At 31.7% G+C, this 26,004-nt stretch overlaps 2 protein-coding genes across 2 annotated transcripts in view; one reads left to right on the plus strand and one right to left on the minus strand.

Moving 5' to 3' along the window:
• Positions 1-324: 324 nt before the first annotated feature.
• LOC130447800 (retinol-binding protein pinta-like) lies at positions 325-20,057 on the plus strand. The gene is made up of 6 exons (XM_056784822.1): positions 325-591; positions 6,847-7,006; positions 10,534-10,780; positions 14,501-14,611; positions 14,670-14,772; positions 19,578-20,057. Exons 1-6 carry the CDS (start codon positions 456-458, stop codon positions 19,724-19,726), a joined length of 906 nt encoding a protein of 301 aa, XP_056640800.1. The 5' UTR covers positions 325-455; the 3' UTR covers positions 19,727-20,057.
• A 2,174-nt stretch (positions 20,058-22,231) lies between these two features.
• Positions 22,232-26,004, minus strand: part of LOC130447801 (1,4-alpha-glucan-branching enzyme) — a 31,522-nt gene continuing 27,749 nt past the window's right edge. Inside the window, exons 10-11 of the mRNA XM_056784823.1 lie at positions 24,490-24,705; positions 22,232-23,641 (exon numbers count right to left, since the gene is read on the minus strand). Coding sequence (XP_056640801.1) covers positions 23,597-23,641; positions 24,490-24,705 — 261 coding nt within the window. The 3' untranslated portion in view covers positions 22,232-23,596. The remainder of the gene's footprint in view (positions 23,642-24,489; positions 24,706-26,004) is intronic.

Genomic DNA, 26,004 nt, shown 5'->3' on the forward strand with positions numbered 1-26,004 from the left:
AAAGCAATAAAGCTATATCCAATTATAAATATTTGTTTTTATTTGTCTATGTCTATGTTATTTGAGATTTTAGAGTTTCTGAATGCCCCCTCTAGAAAATTGTAAGCTAGCCTACAAACTATACGCATTAGTAATAAGGATGACATTGCTTGATATATATATATATATATATATATATATATATATATATATATAATATATTTATAAATATGCTCCGAAATTCAGAGTATGGTACGTTTATTTGCATCGGCAGGCTTTTAAGCGTGACTAATTGTTCAATTACCTTGTTACCGATTCTCATAAAAGAATTATTAAATTATCTTCATACTTCAGAATGTGTTTGACCCTAACAAACAAGTTTATCTGCACAACGATTTCAACCAATTCTACCGACGTTATTTGTGAATGTGCATTTTTATTCGCATTTATCATTTATTTGCATTCATAACAGAAAAATGGCGGATGATCTGTTACAGGCGAGCATTGAAAAAGTTTTGAAAATTTTCGAAAAGTCTGAAGCAGATCTTATGCAAGATATTTGTCAGATTAGAGATTGGTTCAGAAAACAAATGCACATACCAGAAATACCTAGTAAGTATCTTGAAAACTAATTTTTATAAAATAAGAAATATACTTCAAAATTGTATAGAAACTTTGGTCGATTATTTTGGTCTAGTAAGCTTGAAGGCCTTTTTAATTATTAATCATATACATCTCTTATCATCGATCATATTTTTTTGGAATCTGGTTTTCGTTACACTCAATATTTCCTGCATTATTGTATCACCATACTGTTAAAGTCCCTAATACTTATAAGAAGGGCCTTTATCAGCAACCGTTTATAGTACAACTACCGAAAAAAATATAGCAAATGTGATTTCGAAAATAGTTTTTAGCATTCTAATCGAATGACAAATTTTACAAAAACAATTTTGTTAAGGATGTTAGTCTATCTACTCAAATAAGAAGTGGGGGGATGAAAATACGAAAGTAAATGTGCGAAGATTTGAACAGTTAAATCGTCAAAAGTTGCCTCAATTTTTTTTATATTCAATAATGTATGTATTTATTATCAGTTCAATATTTACTGAAATATTTCCTTTTTTTCATGACTCACTACTTGTTTTTGTGTATTATTTCCTTCTGAAACTTCTTTAACGTCGTTTACCAATAAAATTAACAGTAATATAAAAAAAATCACTGAAATCATCACTACTAGGGAAAAGGAGCACAACTTTAATTACTTAAGAAATTTTATCCGTACCTATAATCGTAGTAATAGGTAATATTTATTGTAAGGAAAATAAGATATTCGGTTTCCACTATTCTATTACCAATTAAGTTTTTAGAATCACTGATTAAAATTGTTGAATCATGAAAAAATCTCCACTATTTCCAACTTCTTAATTGAGTTTTTTTTCTGGTGCAAAATATGCATTTACGTACGTGTGTTGGACTGGAAAGTTCATCACTTCCCCTAACAGAAAAAAAAACCTCCGTCTCTTCTTCCGAACACCAATCTGGAACTGTTTAACACATTACTTCGGGTTGGATAACCTCTTTCATCCTCCTGACTCGTTCCTTCATTTCTTTCGCTTAAATCGCCATCTGGTCTAGGCCAGCCTTTTTGAAAAGCACAACTTTCTGAATGTATTGAGAAACCATATTCCAATGGGTCTTTTCTCTCACAATCTTCATCACGATAATGTCCGCTGATAGTTCGCCGATGTGCGACTCCAATTCCTCTCTGTTTAGCTTTCATAGAAGAACGTATGCACTCCATCGCAGTGGGAGCATTCATGCGAATCTTCTTTTGTATATCCTGTGTAAATAGCGTGCAAAATATGGCTGGATCCGAGACCGTCCGATTATCTGGAGCACTACTTTATTACTAATTAGGTTTTTAGACTCACCGATTAAAATTGTGAATCATAAAAAAATCTCCACTATTTCCGACTTTTTAATTGAGTTTTTTTTCTGGTGGAAGATATGCATTTACGCACGTGTTGGACTGGACATCACTTTCCCTACCATAAAAAACCTCGTCTCTTCTTCCGAACACCAACCTGGAGCTGTTTAACACATTATTTCGATTTGTCTCCCTCTCTCATCCTCCTGACTCATTCCTCCATTTCTTTCGCTTAAATCGCCATCTGGTCTAGATCAGCCTTTTTGGTACGTGGAACTCCCTGTTGAGAAACCTCGATAATTTCCTCTGTGTCCAATTCCTCTCTGTTTAACTTCCATCTTTCACAGTAGAAGAACGTATGCAGAGCATCATTCTGCACACCATCGCAGTGGGAGCTTTCGTGCTTTCCTTTGTCTATCCTGTTAACCAAGAATCAAATGAAACGTGGAGTAGTTCCTTGCCATGTCGAAGAAGATTTTATTAGACCCATAATACCTTGCGATAAAAATGAAAAAACTGAACATAGACAATCTGTGGTTAGACATAAGACAATTACCCGAACCTGTCGAGATCATACCAGATATTCTAGCTATAAATGCATATTGTATATAGTGGACAGCTGATGTATGAGGATTTACCGAAGAAAGGTTTAGATAACCGAAAGCGGTTTCTCTTACACAAAGACAATGCTTAGATAAATACTGCGAAAGAGATAGGGAATAAGATTGAAGAACTTGGTGGTATTGAACTTCTACCACATTCAGCCTTTAGTTCGGACCTTGCATAGTTATTACTATTTATTCAGATCCATGGCGAAATTCTTGGATGGGAAAATATTTGACTACAAAAGAATTGAGAATGCAGTGCGATACTTTTTCGCATCCAAGCCCAAATAATGGGTTAACCAAGGACTTAAAAAACTTGCTGAACGTTGGGTTAAAACCATAGAATACAATGGGCTTTATTTCGAATAGTAGAGCATTCTTTTTGTATGCTATTTAATAAACAGGCGTTACTGGTAGTAATGGGAGAAAGACGTGATTATTTCGGTCTTTGTGAAGTGGTTTAAACTGCCAGTATACATAGGAAAGTTCACTAGATCATCAGATAAGTAATTAAGATTTACATGAATTAAAATTTACAAATAGATCAATGTAACTCAGTGAATAATAAATCAAACAAGTCGAAAGCGAACAAAAACATCAAAACAGAATAACTGAATGATAGTAGATAAACATATAAAAATAGAACCATAGGCGTCACAAATTGCACTATTCGTAATTTGAAATAATTAATAATTGGTAACTGATAAATAATAGTTAGATGATTATTAACGAATCAGTGATAATAATACTTACCCCTTTTCAATACACGCTAGACTTGCTGGATGAGTAGGAAGAGAGAAAAGTCAGAGCACGATCACTTCTATGAGGAAGAAACAGCATTTAGTAAACGCAAGTTAAGTCGCAAAGGAAGAATTTAAAAAGATACTGGAAGAACTAAAACTACAAATGAAAAGTGATATGGAAGACATGAAGACAGAAATAAAAGAAGAAATCCAGAGCGCCAAATGGGAACAAAAGGAAACAAAAAACTAAATACTTCAGATAAGAATTGATAGAAAAAGAACAGGAAAAAATTATATAGTTATGAGCGGCTTATTGATAGATACAGAAGATCAAGAAAAGCTGAAAGATCGTATGTAAAAATTTTTGAAACAATACGTACAAGAGGAAGTTTACACTAAGTCTGTTAAATAGATATAGCCCAAAAACCTACTTGATACAGCTGAAAGGTGAAGAGGGCAAAAAAGTTATGGAAAATAAAGCAAAATTAAGGAATATAACACGAGGTAGAGTATATATTAATGAAGACTTAACGAAGAAAGCGGGAGAAAAACAAAAGCCGTTAAAAGACTTTGTCAATACTGATAAAAGAAATGGATAACATAAAAAAGTTGGCACAACAAAGTTATGGTGAATGTAGGTGATAGAAAGTGGAACAAGAGAGAAGGAAAACTGGGTAAAAATAGTTAAATATAGTATAAAAAAGAGTGTGAAACAAAGGTTATCGATTCGGCATGAAGAACGAAATGAATTACTAATAACTATCAGAAAAACAAGATATAAATAAAAAAAATGTAACATGGAAAAGTGATGAAAATACTTGAATGGAACGTTGTAGCAAGCTAAGATAGGAAAGATCTTAACTTGAAATTAAGAGAGTGTGAAACAGATATCGAGGCAGTACAGGAAACAAGGTAGAAAGGACAAGGTATTATAGAAGACATTTTACCGATACTCAGGTAATGAATTGCAAGGCCAGTATGGTATAGGGTTCATGGTTTTTGGGGGATTGAGACAAAAAGCACTGGAATTCAGATCAATAAATGCAAGGCTGACATACTTAAGAATTGAAACCAAACCACCTAATCCCCCAGTATTAAATGTATACACTCCAACTGAAAATAGTAACTAGAAGAACGCAGTAGAATTTTATAAAAAAATTGAAAAAAAATTAGGGAATATTCCAAACCATGATACAATATTAATTATGGGAGATTTCAACGCTTAAATGGGGAAGAAGGAATATCTAAACCAAATAGCAGGAAAAAAATAAATATGATTATCAGCAATACTTAATTTCGGCCCCACAAAAATTACAAAATAACCTGGGTCATACAAGATCCATAGACATGCTCACAAATAGATCACGTGATCTAAATAGAGGAAAATAGCCATCGATAAGAAATATCACTTAATGCTTAAGACGAAAATAAAACTGACACAAAACGTTAATATCATAAATGGAATTTAAACAAACTACATAATGAAAAAGTGCTGAAAGAATATGTTGCACACATAGAGAATTTACTATTAGAAAATTAAGACGAGGAGGAACTATCGATGGGGAGTGGAACAATATAAAGAAGAGTTTCGAACTGCAGCCAATAATCATTTGGGTGGAACAAATACCTGCAAGGAAAAAGAATGATTTAATGAAAGGTGTGTAAGCATAGTGAAATGAAAGTCAAAGCAAGACTAAAATGGATGAAAACGAACAGAACTGAAGACAGAAAACAATACGAAATGATTATAAAAAAGTATAATAAACTGATAACGAAAAGTAAACGTGAGTGGATGGATAATATTGTTAGAGAAATAAAAAAGGAAAGTTCAAAGAGAAATAGAAAAGGAAAGTTCAAAGAGAAATACAAAGAGATTCTACAAAAAAGTAAACGAATCTAATAGAATACAAAAGAAATAAACGATAAAGAAGGCAAACTGATAAAAGAAGACCGCCAATATAAACAATTATGGGCAGATTACTTTAAGAATTTGCAAACTGAACTAAGCACACAAAAAATATACCAACTAATTTGAAAAATATGGTTTGAGGAAAGGTTGCCAAAAGAATGGATCATTTGGCAAAGTATTACTATACATAAGAAATGTGATCAACACCAGTGGAGTAACTATTAAACATTGCATATAAAATTCTATCAACAGTAATCTAAAAATGACTAGCTAGTACACTCCGGAAATAATGGGGAAATATAAATGCGGCTTCTCACGGGATAAGTAGACAACCAAACACAGTATATACAATAAAACAACTAACGGAAAAAGCACATGAGCACCAAAAAGATATAGAGATGCTCTTCATCGATTTACAACAGGCGTTTAACTCAACCAAGAAGAACAGTTTATTGATAGCACTATGAGAACAAGGTATAGATCCAAAATACGAAAATTAATCAAGATGACTAGGAGCGAAATAAGGGTCAGCATACTAACGCTTAAAGTGATGAGTTTGTGATTTGCTATCAGCAACACTATTCAACTTAGCATTAGAAGATCAGGATTATCAACAAAAGATCTAGGTTCAAGGGTTAAACCGCGTTGGAATTTTAAAAATTCTCAACACTTCGCCTCCCACTTTGGATACATTATCACAGGGCGGTTATTCGTTCATTGATAAGAAGTGATCCGATTCCGTGGTATCAATCTGCCTACTCCACGCAACGAATCACCCCACCCCTCTTTCTGATTGATTCCAAGGCCTCAATCTGTCTACTCCTTAGAATTTTATCGAGGAAACGAAAAGTGGTTTGCAGTTGGAAGTGAGGATGGCGCCAGTTAGCGTTGGCTAGGGAATGTTTGACTACACGAACCAAATAGCGACGCTCTTTGATGTTGTCTTCAGTTCGAGTTTGAAGCCCGAACAAGGGTTGTTAAACCACTCTCATGAGAAGTAATAACGTCGAAACTGGTCAGTAGCTACAACCTCTCCTTGCAATTGCGAGCCATTGGGAATATCGACAATAAGGTCAACTGACATCACGCTTTTCAAAGGAGATGTAATTCAATATTCGTCGAGGTATTAGCCAGGAAAGTTGTTGTTTTCTCCTTTGAATATTTTTTTTTTATTTTGATCACCACACGCACTCCTTTATATATACTATCATCAAGGCGTGATATGATAAACTGGAAGACTAACTCTACCTGGTGGATTTGCAGATGACCAGTTCTGAAAAGCGTTGGTGAGTAGATATCTCCGAAATTTTTGGACTACTAGAATGAATGCACTGATTTCAATGGTTTTACTACAGTTTCTAGTAGCAAATGGATACAATTAAAATAGCGATTTTTTTTAAATTGAGGAGTTGGACTTTTTTGTAACCAGACGAAACAAATATTAACTGATTCAGCACCTTCTCAAACTTAATTCAAAGAAATTTGGACGCTGGAAAAGAGAAATAATAATGTAAGATAGTGACGATATTCCATAAAAAACCTAAAAGTTGTTTTTGTGATCAGGATTGTTTTTATTACCTGAATATCCCCCTTTTTTGTATGTTCCGGGATTTGTATAACAATATTCTATTTAATAGCCGCATGATTATTTTTTAAAAATCGTATTTCTCAAATTTTTAGGTAATTCACTCATACAACATTTTCTTATCATGAATAAGTTTAGTATTGAAAAAACTAAGAAGAAGCTGGATTTTTACTACAGCATTAGAACAATGATTCCCGAAATATTTCAAAACAAAAATCCGAAACTACCTCATATGCAGGAGATCACTAAATTTGCGTAAGTATGCATTCAACTATAAGAGGTAATAAACTAATTTATTAAAATTAATACGCCGAATAAATTTTTATCATAATATTAATTCAAATTGGAAAAACTTAATTACAATGAATCGCAGGTGGACAATAAAAAAAAAATTCTAAAAATTGATTAAATTCGTCATCCACAGTATGCAATTAGAAGAAAGTCTGTGTCTACAAAACTTGTTATTGGTATTCTATTATTAGATCGAAGAACAGTATTAACTATAACTCCTCCTAAGTTGAATTATTTGGTAAACTTCTTTATCATAAGGAAAACTTCAGAAAAAAGTATTGATAATCTGAATAGGATTTCACGTACATTTTTGCACTTTATTACTATCAAGCTAATTTTTTGTGAGTAGCTTCATTTTGATGAGACGCCCAACAATTTCCTGAAAGAAACTCTGGACTGTGGTAGCTAACAGAGATTTGATGATTCTCAGATATTTATTACTAACTGAATTTTTTTTCTTTAAATCTCAAGCTAATTATCTAATTTATTCGAAAAAATCTTTGTCCTACAAAATCTATGGTTTGATCTAATAATTACTAACCAGCTGATTTTTTTTACTTATCTAATATTTATATAATTTAACAGTCAAATTGTCGTTATCCCGGTCCTACAATGGAATATATATTTGAAATGCATGAAATTAAAAATGTACCTATTTATTTCCTGTGTCACAAAAAAAGGTGACTTTTTGGTAGATTTGGTTGACACATTTATCAAATCACAAATATTTTCAGTCGAATACAAGGATTGTCAAAAAAATGTAAGAATTACTAGCGGATCCGACAGACGTTGTCTTGTCCCACGTCTTAAATGTAAACTTTTGGAAATTAGCTGTAACAATTAGACCGTTTTGATGAAAATTTTTATCAGAAACTTATTACAATACCTAACATCATTCGTATACATTTATCATAATTCAACCAATCGATAGCGTGTGAGTATGTGTGTTAGTATGCAAAATGTTGAATGTAGAAGCTGTGTTGAATAAACTCTTGAAGTCGTGTTAATTGAAGGTGAAAAGGTTGAACCTTAAACTATCCTATAACGGGTATTTATTCTTAGAGTTAATTATCTACAAATACTGAAATTATCGTAATGCCATTGGATGTACAGTATTTTTGGTTAATCCTTAAGAGGAATAAACAAATAAATTCGATGATTTTCCTACTCTCGAGCACACAACGTAGAAGCAAGAATTAAATTTACGGATTTTACCCAAAAACAACATTGATTGAGATGTGTTTCCAGCTAATAGCGTTTTCAAAGATTCTGATGGCGAATTTAGTGATGGCAGTGAAATTTTTCCAGATGCGCAACATACACCGGCCGATTCACCTTTGTATTCGAAAGCATGACAATATTGACATTCTTGTCCATACTACCAATCATGAATAGTCTATTTCAGGCTCATATTCAAACGCAAGGCATTAGTTGTAAAGTGTTCTTCTACAGTTCTGTTCAGTCGGTGGTTATGGACCATTTGCGCATTATGAGAACGTCAACCAATATTTCTGGCTCTTCTGCGAAGATGTGACAGTTTTTTGTAGAAATAAAATACTATGAAAAATACACAACAACCAATATAGATAACTTTTAATAGTGAAAGTTACAGGGCTAAACTATTATTGTAATTATAATTTCATTTCTTAGTTTTGTATATTCACTATTTCCAGTACAGTATAATTCAAAATGAGAGATAATTTTGAAATTGTATCTCTGAAATCTATAAATTACAAAAAAATTGTAGGTTAGGATAATTATGTAGGTTAGGAAAATTTTATGAAGAATTATGTAAAATATGTTCTTCGAAATAGTAACAAATTTCAAAATAAATAGTTCAGGTAATATCCGTAAGAAGAAAGTAATGGATGTACCAAAAAGTAACAAATGTGTTCAGATATGTATCGTATAAAGTAGCACAGCAGTATGAATGTTCAGACACTATACACCATACAAATGAAGTCTCCATAGTTTAGACTATACTTATGCTAACTTAGAATATGATCTTAGCGCCATCTATCAGGCGCTACCAACTGAAACTTAAATATACTTTTGAATATCTAACACGACTGCAGCGCAGTCTGCCGGAATTATATGGAAAACGTTCTAACATCCACAACAATTTAATAATAATTGATAAAACATTATCTAGTTGATCGAATTGTGAATCTAAACCATTCTCGAACCCCCTTGAATACACACAAAAAATTTTCTCAAAATCGGTCCAGCCGATAGAAGGAGTTCAATTACAAATACACGTACAGAATATTTCGTCGGGTTACTGCCAAAACAAGGTAACTCCATAATTTGAAATTTTGAAATCGTCGTTTAAAAATTTAAATTGAAATAAAAAATCGTCACAGCTTCAAAATGATTTATTAATTTGAAAAAAATCAAAGTAAGTAACAAAACAAAAGAAACAATCCTTATAAAAATTCCTAAACATAAAAACAATTAAATTTTTTCAGTAAAATAAAAAGTTTATGGCACTTGTCTTTTTTTGGCAGAACAAAATTATTTGTCCTCCATATCACTTTGAACATCACTATCCTGAAATCGGGTTCAGGAATACCATCTTCCATGTTCTTACACGTTGGTAACGACTTATAATACTGGTGAAATTCATCCGGGATGATCCCTGATTTGCAGAGCTTCAGCAAATCTTGCTTCTTCTGAATACTGATAGGTCGAGGTTTAGAGTATGCATTTTTTAAGTTGATTTCAGTGAGGTTAATGGGGTGGCCTTTAGCAAAAACGTTTATCTCTTTATAATCGGATTTATGATCATACCTGTATAAAATAATACCTGGTTTGGCTTTCAAATATTTCAGGCATTTTATTTTCAGCCAGCTGACTTTTTCCCCATTAGTGTTTTTGGTTTTATTTCTCATTATTAGTTTTGAAAGCTCTTCCAAATCGAAGAAGTTCTTATACTTAAGCTTTTCTGCGGTAAACGGCTTTTTATTTGACATAGACGTCCTTGCCATACGGAAAATATTTAGCCAGTCATGCATAGTGTAAACTTGGTATCCAAACGACGCTCACCGCTTGAGCGTTGCCAATGTGAACGCACACTAAGTCAATATAAAAGATTTGAGTATTGTCAAAAGTTTGGAGGAAATACAGGCAAACAAAACAAGGTAGTTTTAACGAAAAATACGTAAAAAGTTATAAAATACTAACGTCATCTTTTTAGCTTACACAATCGCCACCTTTAGAAAATTAAATCGCAAATTTATTTAAGAGATTTTTGATCTTTTAATAATAAGTTATTTAAAAAATTATAGATCATTGTAAATATTCGAAAAAAAATAATGATTTTCCTTCACAATAAAGTTAACTCTTCTCACCACAATTATGATTTCCATATTTATTTAAGGAGGGTACTTTTCGCCGCGACTCTGTATAAGCAATGAGTCACACTCTATCATATTCTCTATGAATAGTCGGTATAGTCAGCATCATTTAGTTATTTTTTTTTTATTTTTTAGATATTTTGTCCCCCTTCCAAAGTTGACGGAAGATTTATATAGAGTGAATATTTTCAAAATAATTGGAGAGCCAAAACACCTCAATGTGTACAATGTATTTGCACATCAGCTAAATATTATTGAAGTTAAATGTCACGAAGAATTAAGTATGGGTGATGTATTGATAATAGATCTCCAAGATGTTACTATGGGTCATTTCGTTAAAGTAACTCCTCAGCATATTCGCAAAGCAAATTTGATTTTGGAGGTAAATATGACTTCAATTGATACTGATATAAAGGATAGTCAAAATTAACCTTGTCAACAATAAACGTTATACCCATCTGGTACTAATATTTTCAGACAAAACAACCTTTCTTACTCAGTTACGTAACATACTGTAAATTAGAACATTACCACTAGGAAGTGTCACGGCATTTTAAAGCATCAATTTGTCAATTTAAATGTAATTTTGATTGAAAAATCTACTATAATAATTGCTGGAAATGAGCTCTATCTACTTTCCGATATAGTTAATGAGCATAATAATATTATAAAGTGTGGTTTAGCACGTTGAGCCACAACCAAAATTGATAAACTTCTGGGCCTAATATTTTTTTTGTATTTTTACACTCCGTATGCAGTGTGGATCCAAGCAAAAATATATTCGAAATAAAAATTGTAAAAAAATTATAATTTTTGTGTACGGTCCCCCTTTGGGTCCAAGGGAAGGTTTACCGCTAAAACTTTACCTAGTGCCCAGTGAGGTCCTATGGACCGCTCACATAAAATAAATATTTCATTCTATTTCTTTGAAGGTACACCCTACTTGCAGAATGATAAACAATATTTTGTTTGCTTCTCTATCCTTTGAACGATGATTTATTTTTTTATGTGAATTGTACAAAAATGTACGATGTTTTGAAATATTTATTTATGCAACAAGTGAGTAAAGTAATATTTTTTTTCACGAGTAGGACGGTTTGACCGAAAGCCAGTGCGGCAATTCCTACGAGTTTCATACATCGTCCGTAGATTTGAAAAAATTCGAAAAGACTTTTATTAATTTTTATTTTGTAATAGTAATATTAAAAGTACAACCGTGAGCAATTATTAATTTGAAGTGAAGAAGTTACATTACTATTGGTACTTGAATTGGCAACATTTAACGAGCTCAAAGAAATAATATCGTGTATAGTTGTATTAGTACTTATTGGATTGTTGGATTGTCAACATTTTTTATAATGTTGCTTGAAGTTGAACTAGTTGTTCCTGTTAAAATTTTCACTGAGGAATCCATTTTGTTTTTTATTGAGTCGTCTACGTAACCCTCCGCAACTGTGTTGGAATTCCACCCATTATGCTTCTTTAGTTGAATTATATCACCACCGGAATCCACTAACGGAGAGCGTCGAAATGTATGCCCAGTGTAGTTTTTTGAATTAGATAAATACAAATATGCTGCGATAAGAGAGAATTTTTGAAAAAGTATTGATACCTACAACTTGGGCTTTGCATTTTCCATTTCTATACTACAAAAATAAATGATCTGTTTTGACATTTGTGACTCGTTGGTTCTTATATTTTTTATAAATGTTTACCAAGTTTAATCTATTGTCAGATACTTCACCAATAATAGTAAATCGACGTTGTACATGAGTTTTTGTATCAGGTACTGTGATAATTAAAACATTTCCAGTATTTTATATAATTCCACCCTCCGCAGAGCTCCTGCGGTTCCGAATATAAAAGCAACCTAAAAGATGTTACAAATAGTATCTAAGCTCACATTAAAATCTTTTGCTGTCATACCTTATGCATGAGATAATGATCGTCTGAAGCTTGCAACAGAAATTGCTTCACGGACAAATATTTTAGATTTTTTGGGTCCATAGCCAACTGATATATTTTCCAAATATGTAATGAGCTTCGAGTATTTACTGACGTCTACGACGTTACTTACCTTTAGGGTGCCTTTCAGTTTTGAATAAATCGACCAAAGTGCTGAAGACTTTTTGTATTTAGTTTCAAAGTAAGCTAGTAACATTCTTTCTGTGAAGCTGTTTATGCCTTTTTTAGTGCGCCTCTTCATAAAAGAATTATAATCCTTTAAATACTGTTCCCTGGATTTCTCAGTAGTCTCTCGTAGTCGTTGCTGTTGCCGATTCAACATCTTCTGGTCTGCAGTTTAAACTTTCTTCACTATTACTCTCCATCACTAATAATAATACTACGCTCCTCTTAATTAGACACAAAACGGATTTTTTTAAACGAATATCAAATAATAAAAGTGTGACTTCACGCTTTGACCGATTTAAAAATTACCTTGAAATAAAAAAAAACGTGAATATTATATCGGACCAAGAAAAAATATGTATGAAATCAAGGTAATAAAAGTATCATAAATTAAAAATTTTAATCAAATATTATTTGAAATAAATTGAAAAAAAAAACAAACAAAAAATATAATAAGTAGGGTTTTTTGTTTTACAATGAAGTTGAAGATTATCAAAAAAAAATCAAATGGACTAGGTATAGATTTTAAGGACTGTAAACTGTAAACCGCATTTAAATACAATCTCTTGAGCCTTGGAGTAGGTTTGAAATAAAATATGTTGTGTGGTTTATAGGATCGTTCTAAGCTGTGGGTTAAGTTCAGTTATGGGCCTATGGACCGCATCAGACCCCAACGTGTTTAATTTCATCCCAGTACTCCAGAATTCACTTATTTTTCTTTCTATTTTCTCACACATTACAACCATTTTTCAATAATTTTTACTTCATCACATTATACTGGAATATACGATTTTTGTAACACTCTTTAAACAATTATTCTTATGGTGCTTATATTTAACAAATAAGAGAAACAAGTGCATTCAGCGCATGTGGCGCTTAACGGTAGTGATCGGGAACGTGTTTTTGACAGGTGTATAAGAATTGAGATGTGTATTCAGCACCAATTACTTTAATATGTATATGTTGGAGGCATATGGCGAATTGGACGTATCGCTATAGTTCCATAGTAGACATGCCAGATGCCGAAATAGCCATACTATTCGGTATCTGGATAATTTGAACACATCTCGAAATGCCTATATACGTCATAAGCCGATGCCGAACGCAACGAAGAATTCGATATAAGAAATCTACATCGTTTTCAAATCGAGCACAGATCGAGGATACATTTTTTAGCAATTTTTCTCATGTCCAAATTGACGTGAACAATATGATGAACGCGTTCGTTTGAAATATGTATATGAAATAAAATCATGTCATGAACTGCATCGATATTTTCGGGGACTGACACAGAAACTGGCCTTCCCGATTGGTCATCATCTTCAATGGAAAATTTACCTCTTTTGAAGCTTGCAGTCCAATTTTTCACGGTCGCATACGAAGGACATTTTTTTCTAAAGATATTAAGCATATCTTTGTAAATCTGCTTACCTCTTAACCCTTTTAAATACGGGTACTTGATGGTGGCTCGATACTCCAATTTCACCACCAATTTCGGTGAACATCTTTGAACGTCGTTGAACGTCAAACTTCTAATAAGTTATTGTTCGTTGCTATGGTAAAATAATATTTTGTTTATGCATGGAACTGGTCTAGGCTAACTAGATATCAATGCATCCTCGTATAAAATATATACAGTATATCTTAACAGGGCTGATTCCGACCAGTTTGTAACCAATTTCATATCACAGTAATGCGCATGCTTGATTACGAATTTATTCAGAATGCTGATTTACCACGAACGATTTAGTGACTGTAAGTAATTTTTTTATCAACTGTATCGTTTCTTGTTTCTCTTATTTTTTTTTAGCTCGTGTATTGAATATAACCTAAGAAAACGTAAAAATGAGCAGCTCTGCTCACTTTACAGTATTTTTTATCACACCTTGTACCTATCTATTATCAATGTATGACTTATTCGTGAGAATTTGTTATAATATTCTTCTTTCATTGAAACCTAATGTTTTTACAGAAAGTTTACTCAGCCAGACTGAAGCAGATCCATCTGGTTTACCCGTCCCCTTGTATAGATATGTTAGTCACCCTTTTGAAATCCGTATTGAAACCAAAACTATTTGCAAGAGTAAGTTAACGTATAAGTGATTTCGTTGACATTTATTGTATTAATCATAATTTCTTAGATTCAAGTACATCCCTCGGCAGAAAGTCTTTTGAAACAAATTCCTGCAGATATTCTTACTAAGGATTATGGAGGAAACGAGCCATCATTGGATCACTTTCAAGGTTAGGTTAGGTTAGGTTAGGTTAGTTAGGATCACTTTAAAGGTAATATGATGAAAACAAAACAGAAACATAATTGTATTTTTATTACATTAATACACTATGTCGTTGTTTCACGATGCCATAGAAGCGAATAAAGCTGTTGATTAGAACCAAATAAATAATTATTTACTGGTCTAAGGAGAAAACAACTACATTGCTGGCTAAGGACGCGACGAATATTGAATCACTTCTACTCTATTATAATTGCAATGTATTTACCCCCATTTTCTAAGCAATTTATTCGAAAATGCTTCTATATTATATTGTTTCATTTTCATACAAAAACGTTTCACTGGTGGACTAAAGACTTCTTATTTACTCGCAGATAAACTCCGGATATACTATTGTGTAACTGGACACTGATCCCTTTGTGTACCCCTTTAGTCTATTAAAACTTCGGTATTCTTTTATTTGACACAAATAATGATTTTTTTAGGTTCTGTGAATGATCCACAGCAACCCCTTTCGTGACTACTCGATAAATCAAAAATTTATTTATTCTAGTTGATTCAGCAATTCTTATTGCATTATCAGATTGCTTTTTTCCTCCCACTATCAAAATTTGGCCCAATGATAAAAGGTTTGTCTGTTATTAATTAGTTGTATTTCTTAAATTGATTAAGAAAAAGTATAGTGTACAACAGAACATATTAGAAAATGAGGATGTAGTAAATACAATTACAGCAAAAAGAATACAATGGTATGGGCACATTAAAAGAATGGAAAAAAGACAGGGCACAAGGAAAATCTCAGAATGGAGACCGAGCGAGAGAAGATTGCCTGGTAGACCAAAAAATAGATGGGAAAATCAGATAGTGTACAACTGTACTCACAATATACTTTTTTCAATTTCCTATAGAATAGAAACAGCAACCAAAATTTAATACATCTTTAAATTTATTCACTAAGGACTATATACATAGCCATATACTGAAACAACGATTTCGAGATATGATTAATTCCACTCATTATAATAAAATTCTGTGAACTGATGCATCTAAATCTGAAGCTGTTCTTCAAGTTTTGAATTCTATCCCCTGGGAACAAACAATCAGCTAAATGCACCGAAACTACATTAGACAAAAGGGACCTTGCAGTGGTCGCTGATTTGGGTATTTAACATATTCAAAAATTTGTCTATAACTTCTTATTTATAAATTAAGTTAGAATTATATTATATTATAACTTAAATTATAAATCACAAATATAAATTGATGACAATTTGAATAATAACAGGTGATAGAAATTATGTTTCTATTGGTTACTGCGGTTGTTACGTAAAAAGTAAGTAAATACTGAAAAATGGTCGTCGCGTGTCGCCTTTCTAATGCCATTTTGTTGTAAGTGGAGGTAATTGGTTGTTAAGTGCTATTTGTGTGTTTGTAAGGGTTTCAAAGATTATTCCAATTGAAATGGTGGCCGAAATAGGATTTATCGAATCAAGATTGGACAATCTACCAAAGGTGGCTGTTACGTTCTTTGCTAATAATCAATTATTTACTTCGGATAAAACAAAAAATGAAATGATATGGAAAGGGTATAAGTCTGAAGAATTTCATGTCAATAGAGGACTCGTACAAGGTGTCCCGCTCTCCACTGTATTTAATATTGTTTTAGAACTATTTATCCAAAATTCTAAATTAAAAAGTGATCTTCAATAACGAATGCCAATCTCTAGCTTCCGCAAATGACGTAGTGTTGATAGCAAAATCCAAGAAACACTTAGCAGTAATAAAATTGAAAGAAGAAGCCAAAAATTTTTAACTGGAAATAAATCAAGAGAAGACAAAATATATGATCATGGGAGATACACAAAAAGAAACAGAAGATTACTTGTCCTTTGGGACAAGATAGTAGAAGAATTAGAACTGAAAGCCACAATAACTAAAGGAACACAAAAATTCGGAAGTATTAGATCACTGATGAAGCCAAAATACGTGTCAAGAAAAACAAAAATAAGAATATATAAAATGTTAGTAAGACCCCCACCGCAACATATGTATGTGAGACATGGATATTAAAAAAGGCAGATGAAGCCATGTTAGAAAAATGGGAGATGAAGATACTAAGAGGAATCTACGGAAGCGTACACACAGAAGAGGGCTAGAGGAGAAGAACTAATAAAGAATTGGAGGAACTTTATGGAGAAACTACAATAAGCTCGTTTATTAAGGGACAGAGAGTGAGATTGTTGGGACATGTTGAGAGACTACATAGAGAACGGATGACAAAATTAGTACTGCAAAGAAGACCAATGGGGAGAAAGAGAAAGGGGCGACTAAGGAAGAGATAGTATGACGGTGTAATGGAAGACCTAAAAAATAATAATGTTCAGAATTGGAGAGAAAAAGCTGTGAACAAGAAGGAATAGAGAAATTTTGTGTGGAAAATGTAAAATAGACGACTTTGGTATATAATACATAAAACTACGAAATATTGCCATTATTGCCCTAGGCCTACATGGCCTGTAGTGCCCATTAATATAAGTACGTGGCGTAAAAGCAGATACGTAAGTACTACTAATTATACTTTTTCATAGTAACTTCATTATTACATTTGTTTGATTGAACTTTATTAAAATGTTGACATGAAGGTGATAGCTTTGAAGGTTTTTTGTCGTTTTAATGTCAACGGACGATGTGATTCACGAAACACCTTTTTCCGGTCTTTCTGGCAATCGAACTTGATTGGAACAGAAGTTTTTTTAGAATGACTTGCATTGTGTTAGTTTCCACATCATATAATTTTCCAAATCTGATTCTAGCTACAGTAAAAAATAACAATAAGTAACATTTTTCAAATACTAATAGATAAAACTTACATTGTAATGGTCTTCACAAACATATACTGGGCTGCCAGGTTTGACGCTCGCATAATCCTTGTCGCCTCACTTAAGTCTGTTTACTTACTTCCTACGTCACACAACGTCACAGTCGTGTGACAACAAATGCGTTTTGGCGCGTTTTTATGAACTAATATACCGTTTAAAAACAAATAAAAAATAGTGTGTGGTTAAGAACGATATACTAAACATAGTTAAGGTATAAAAAAAAGTATGCAAGAACCCTCATATAACCCGTACATCCTATTATTCAGTATATTTATGACTCTAATGAACGTCTTGCAAGCTAACATTACTTTATCTGGATACCTTCTCACGAATACATGGAAATGAGCTATGATCTGACAACAAGGATAACACGTTTTATACGCGAATGAATGGGCAAATCTCTGAACCGGTATTCTCAGGTCCTCGCTTGGAGCATTATCGATGTCGTTAAATGCGAGGTGATCGGAATTCACTGTTGTCTCGATTCTTGTGCCCTCTCCTCCCAATAGGAGTGCTTCAGCCAAAGAGGAGTGCTTTATTTCACTCTCATTCGCATGTAAATAGACAATTCTAACCTATCATTTTTATTGAAACTATTTTAATAATGTTATAATTGTAAATAAATCATTTATAATTGTAGTCATATATAAGGGAATGTAGTAATGTATATTGGACTACTTGAAGAACTAGAAGAAGCTGAAGACCAATGACCAGTGATGACAAATTTAAAAAAATATTTCGGCTAGCCAAAGAAACTTTCAGATATGTTTTGACACAATAAGAATATATCTGGAGGAACCTGTTTTACTTTTTATTTGGTTTTGATTTATATAAACTTATCACAAATATGTGACTGCTAGGTATATAATTGATAAACTATTAAGTGTTAAGGCTCTTTAAATGTTGAAATGAGATAATATCATTTAGTTATTGGCAGCATTGAAGTTTTTTGGTGCTAGTAGTAGGTAATAGTTATTGTTTGAGTATCTTCCAATCATCAGTGAATCGATGCATTCACAAAAAATTATTGAAATATTCAATAGACAGGAAATAATGGATGTATTCATAGAATTCCCCCAAGCAATTCCTGACTTCAATGATATTAGAAGAAAGTAAGGAAAAAATTAATCAGTTGAATATAAATTTGAAATGTTTGAGGTTCTTTCTAAAATATAATGTACTTGGGATAATTGGATGCATTGACTGCACTCATGTTACTCTATTTCACAGCTCATAAACTGCTACTATGGAAAAATGATTTTAGATTAGAATAGAATTCTTTATGTTTAATTGACAGCACAATTACAGAACTAGAAACTATTTGACAAAATATATACCAATTTTGCCGCAACTAATAGCTCGTGTTACAGTGAGTGGAGGGGTACATGAGAATCTAAAAATTTCATATTGCTGCGAATCAAATCACTCTCTTTGGTGATCGCTCGCTTGTGAGAGGAGTAAGTTAAGAATACCCGACCTGGGCGACTTGCTAAGTTACATGAAATTCAACTGCCTATCGACTTTAAAGACCTACGTCCCAGAGTCGTAAAGATACAGTTGTTGTACGCAGACTATGTATCGAACCTACTCCACCGACTCGCCGATATTTCATGGCCGCTTCTGACTCTTCCAACTATCAGCAATGCAAAATACGTCACACAATACTTCAATAATTGCCGTAACGACCAGGTAGAAAAGTAGCCCCAAGAAATCTCAAATATTTCAGAACTGTCACCACGCCCAATCCATTATTTGAAAGACATTAATCTATATAATGAAATGTGTATAACTTGTCAGTGCAATCTAAATTTTTTGTTAATGCTAATGTTAAAACGTAGTTGAATTATAATTTATTAATTGTACATGTGTCAAGTATTGAGCCACATTAATACAAATAAAAAAAATCCTATAGAAAAGGAAACATTCTTTGTTACAGAACTATGGAAGCAGAAGCTTCATCAGTATTCGGACAGATTCGATAAACTGGATTCAATGAAAGTTAACGAAACTCTTCGTCCAGCACCATTAAAAAACGATGACGTTTTAGGATACTACGGAAATTTCAAGTCTCTTAACATTGATTAATCATTCAACTTGATTTTATTATTGCTAAAAAGTTTAACAAATATTGGGAAGATGTAGATATAATTTTAACGTGAAAGGATTCATATTTTTAGATTTTCAACACAGTGTGTTTTTATTTAATTTTTACGAAACTGGAATTTATGTTACCAAATTGAATCACTGTTATTTTTCAATGAGACAGGCAATAAAAGTAAATTTGAAGTTTTGATATCGGCTACAAATGTAAGAAAATCCTAGAATCGAAATAATAAATAGTGTAATGTTTTCTTAATTCCAATGTATTTAAAATGTTTATCCTAACGTAAAGATTATATTTTGAATATACTACGCATTTTCTTTTCAATAATTTATTTGCACAGTTCACGTACCTAATTCACTATTACTATACTCCATTAGGAAAGAGTGTAGAGTAATAGATCAATCCCTCTTCTGGCCACCATAGCCGTAGTCATATTTAAGTACAATATAAGTATGTACTTAGTGTATATATTAATATGTAGTTTAGTATATTTTGTATTTTTATTTTTCATACTTACATGTATATACTCGTATTTGTAAATAATTAAATAAAAATAACTTATATATTAAAAAGCAATAAAAATATTTTATTAATTACGAAAAAACCATTGCAACGGCTATGATGGTAAGGGTCTTCTTACTTTTGGGAGTTTCAGAGGTTGGTGTGTGTATTTATCATTGATATATTTAAATATTCCAAATTTTGGACGTAAACTACCATACTAAAAATTTCAGGGTTTTGTATTTATGATGAGCATTTATTACTCTACGCCCTTTCCAACTAGAGTATAATATATATTCACTGCTGCAACTTGATCTTTCGTTCCTCTCGATGAGTGATGTAATAATCCTACTGATTATCGAATAGTCAAATACGGTGAAGTTCCTCCTGGAAGTTCTGTGAAACCGATACTGTTTATATCGGCAATTGGTCTATTGTAGCGCAGTGGTTCTCTGATCTCGTATAATATGGTTTATTCCTTGTTCTTCAAATGTCATTACGCGGTTTTGATTGACCACATTAGGTTTTTAATTGCTGATTCTACTTATGTTATTATATTGTCGATATATGTCTTGATTCATTGTTACCAGTTCGTGCACATAGTTCTTGTTCACAAGTCGATATCCGAGAATCAGGATTCTCGTGGATCTTAGCAGTACTTGGTCTCATCGATTTTTGGGCTTTGTTATTGTTGCTTTTTCTTTGGCGTAATTGTCTGCTTTTTCGTTACCATGGATTCCTACATGGGATGGTATCTATATGAATGCAACACCCTTGTAGTTTTATTCAGCAACTTAGCGTATGAATCAATCATAGAATATTCGCAGGCGAAATCTGGTACTTCTAGGATCACGTCTAGGTTTTTTAGATCTCAGAACACAACACAACGCAGTTAATCGAACTGACATCCATAACTTGAAGTGATTTTCATGTTTTAATCTAAATAAGTTCAGACTGACTCACAATATTTATGGTGTTATAGAGTTTTAATTAATTGAGAAAAATAAAATTCAAATACAAACGAATCAGAATATGTGAAGTAAAAAACCTAAATCAAGATAACAGCACTAAAGCCCGCAGTTTCCGCAGACAGCCGCTACAAAAATAGCTCTAGAGTTGGGATTATTTAACGCAAATAAAAAAACCAATAATAAAAAATAAAGAAGAAATCGACGTTTTAGTAATGGACAAACATCAGGGACCTTTATTTTAGATGAAACCACTTTTTGTAATAATGGAAACGTGACTAAGCATAATTATACATACTGGTCACTTAACAAGGTAAGTCACTGACTTTATCTCCCTATTCCCTATAAATTAAACTCTAGTGATAGAGTATGCCGAGATCTAACCTCCAGCATAATTTTGATTAAATTCTGTTCGACGATAAGATAATGTCGCTACTTTTACTGTTCTATTCTAAAGAATAATGAATATCAATTGAGGATAAATAATGTGTCAACAAATAATACAACCGCTATTTATATATGTGAAAAAGTACTGGCAAAAGTAGAATAAGAGAGAATTAACCAGTTTTCTGTTCCTGTACCCTCGCCATTCTCTTGAATAACACTTCATCTAGGATTAAGGAGTTCCATTGTGGTCTATTCATTTCCACTCGCAAATCTTACTTAGAATGGGATCTTTTCCCTGTTGGTCCTTCATTTCGCAGGTCCGATCGTCTGGAGTTTCCTAAGCGCCTCTGTAGTCAATTTTGAAGATATATTCTTGAAGTTTTTTATCTTTTTCTTCTTCTTAAAGTTAAGGAAGTACTTTAAACTTCCATGGTCTGACTTTTTCACCATACACATACTTATGTCTCCACAGCAACATCTCCAAATATTTGACTCAGATTTTACAAGGAAAAACTGAAACTAAAAAGTTCATGACAATTTTCGATAGAATGTATTATCACGAAAGTAAAATTTTTAAGAAGCATATCCGACTTCTTTCTTGGGTTTAAGTCGATTGAAATAATGTTAAAATGGTGATTTAGACATTTTAATGACGTTTCGGTAGGTAATAAAAATTACATCTAACTTTCCAAAAGTGTTTTCATGAAAAATCACAATTTACAATAGAAGTTGAAGAAAATAATAAAATTAACTTTCTAGATACTACTTTACATCACAAAAATAACAAAATAAAAACAGAATGGAACACCAAGGAATCCTAGTTATCTAGATACATCAAAGTCAACTCAAACTATTCTTTTTCTCAAAAAAAATCAGTTATAATAGGCTTAGCAGATCGTGCTGTCAAACTTTCAGATACTAAATACAGAAAAACTAGCATCGCCAACGCAAAAAATACATTGCAATTGAATGATTACCCATAAAACTAGTTAATACAATTTTCAAAGGCAGAATAAAAAAATTTTACAGCCCACAAAATAATAATTGAAATATTAATAATCAACAATTTATACCTCTTCCTTTCATAAATGGTCTATCACAACAATTCCAATATTTATTCAAGAAATATGATTTGAAAATTTGCAACAAACCCAATAACCTATTGCCAAAACACTTTTCTATAATAGAATCAATAACACTAAAATTGAAGAAGAGCAATATTGTTTATGAAATTTCTTGTAATAGCTGTGAAGCTACATATATTGGCCAAACAAGCCAATACCTGGAAAATAGAATAAAAAGTCACATATATGACAAAAAAATGCTGCTGTAAAAAAAGAAAAAACAACAGTTTAATTATACAAATACAAAAATTATTAAAACAAAATAATTTAAAAAAGAGAGAATTTTACGAAATGATTGCAATCCAAAAATCTTCTTACATAAATGATGAAAAAGACATAATAAGCTCAATACCTGTCCCATTAATTTGAAATGCAACTTTTTTCTAGTCCATAGGATACGATTCGGCCAATTATTGTTACATATCTATTTTTTATGTAAAAATTGATATGAAATAAAACAAAGCTCACTTAGAAAACTACTTTTAATAAACAAAAATAATCTAGATGCCAAATTCAATGTACTCTTGTAAATAATTTGTACTTATATATGACAACAACATATCGTTATTATTTTTGCAAATTTAGAAAAAAGTTTCCAAAAAATATATTTACATATTGTAAAAATATCACTATCATTTAATCTAATTTTATACGTTTTTGTTTGTCATAATAATTACTCTATATCTATAATTTCACCTATAAAAAGTTCAATTTTAATTAATTAACAAATTTTAAAACATTATTAACTCTATAATATAGCACAATATAACAATATATTTTTTTTAATTCAAAAATCATACTTCAGATCTTTGGAAATGAAAAAATAAATGATGTAATTTTTAAAAATACGATCCACAAAAGGCATATATATTCAAACTTTGGCTAAGAGAATGGCTGTTCTACTTGGTATGTACACCTGAAACAAATAATAAATTAATTCAGTACTTTTATTGTGTGAAACAAATTCCCTAAAAATCCGTATGATCATTATATTGCAGTGTGAGAAGAAATCAACTTTATTTTAAAATATAATTTAAAAGTAAAGTCAAAAACAATAATAATATGGGGTTTTGCATTTTTATTAATAAAACTCAAGAATTTTACTAAAATCAAAGTTTCAACCCAAAAAAAGTTTGGTCAAGATTTGCTTCCTGTAGCTACTTTTATAGTGAATTGCATTCTATCTCTATAATTCTTGTAGATTAAGAGCTTTTCCGAATATGAGATAATGGGTTATGTTGGCAAAAGCTAATTTACTAGATAGTCCAGGAGGAATCAGCGCATGAGTACCGGAAACTATTCCACCTCAATTATTTTATGCGGTCCTCTTCAAATTGCCCTACTGATGATATAAATGCATGTTGCCATGAGGCAACCCCGTGCCATATTGTTTAAACCGAAATTGTTTAAACAATTGCAAGGAATTGTTATTTTTAAACCGAACAATTTATTTTATATTCTTTATTGAAATACTAATAAAAAGTGTCCTATGACTTTTCACGATAAAGTTAATATTTTTAGAGATATGGAATTTAGGTACTATTTGGGTACTATTGGCCCATGAAAAATATATTTGAAAAAATAAAATACAAATAATATTTTTTTCTCAATTCTTCATATTCTTCATTAAGTAAAGAATCGAATTTAAAATGTAGTAAAACGATATATCGCAAGATATATCAGTTTTTTATACCCGAATCAACATGAAAAAAAGTCCATTTGATTTAAAATGAATAGTAGTTGAATAATTAAGAAATACTGTACCTGTATATAGTTTCTTCTACCAGAATATCCTTCGGGTGTAGTAACAAAGGTAACAGATTTATCTATTCTATCAAATCCACCAAATTGTTTATCATCAGAGCTCAATACTATTTTGTAGTTTCCCTCGATTTCTACTCCGATTCTATAGTCAGCAAAACTTTTTGTTGGATGAAAATTGAAAATGAATACAAGACCTGCTCTTTCGAATGCTATTACCTAAAATAAATGAATGAATAAATTTCTTATTTAGACCTTTTAATATATTTATGCTTCTAAATGTTTTCGTTTTTAGGTATCTTCTGTTTTAAAATTAGTTTTTTTTTTTATAATTTTTGAACAGAGATAAATTTTGACGTTTCGACTTTTCTTTAAGTCTTTATCAAAATATGATATTGACACTGGCAGTTTGCGGATTTATATCAATCAATAGATCACCTTCATCATAACATCAAAACAAAAATAAAATCAAAATTGAAATTTACAAAATAGAGCTATAAATTTTACTTGAATTATTTAGGTCAAAATAAAGGATTTCTACTATTCACTTCTGAAATAATTTCGAAATTGACATTTCGAAAATTTTTTCCGTCCTTCTTCAAAGGATATTTATGTGGAGCCCCCGTATTTTGGTATTCTAGAAAGCAGTCAATAGTTGCATTATCGAGCACCGAAGCAGAGTACATTGCAGCAGCAGACTGTACGAAGAAGTTAATATACTCAGAGTACCTGATAGAAGAAATTATAGAACAAGAAATCGTAATTACTATAAATATAGACAATCGGAATGCTTTAAAAATGATAAAAGTGGTGAAATGAACAGAAGAAGTATGCATCTAGATGTAAACAGTGAGAAGGTCTGTGAGAATTTACTGAAATTCGAATATGCTAAAGGTTTGTATTTTTTGACAATGCCTCAGTAATTTTAAAATTAGGAAAAAATTTTTTGTATCCTCATTAAAAAGTTAGTTTAAAAAAAAGAATAAAAAAGTTTTCTGCACCAGATAAAAATGTTTTAAGAAAATTCGTTGAAAGAAATAAAACCCGTTGAAGTTTTATTTTATCTAAAATAAGAATAAGAAAAATAACAATACACTGCAAGAATCCAAATGATAATATCGTCGGCTTAAGACGCAAACCATGTAACTCCGTTTTTTTTCTTGTATCAACATTTTGATGCCACTAGATAAATAATTTCTGAACGCATCTAACAGAAAAACTCATGAAGGCTCAAAAAAATCTGAAACAATTTAAGTCCAAATATAAAATCTCACAACTTCAGACCCCCATATTCTGTTTAAAGCTAACTGCAATCCGTGTTAATTCACTTGTTCTGTTTTTCATCAAATATTTTCTCGAAATTTGGTATCTGTACACTATTGCTATCCTTCATTAAAAAAAGTTTTCATCTTTAAGTTTTTTGTCTCTACTGTACCATGGTGTTATGTAGTTAGGAATTAAGCCGACGAATTATATAACTGAAACCTAAACTTTTAAGTAGAAATTTATCACCTATCA

The sequence above is a fragment of the Diorhabda sublineata genome, chromosome 8, assembly GCF_026230105.1.
Source record: "Diorhabda sublineata isolate icDioSubl1.1 chromosome 8, icDioSubl1.1, whole genome shotgun sequence".
NCBI lineage: Eukaryota > Metazoa > Arthropoda > Insecta > Coleoptera > Chrysomelidae > Diorhabda > Diorhabda sublineata.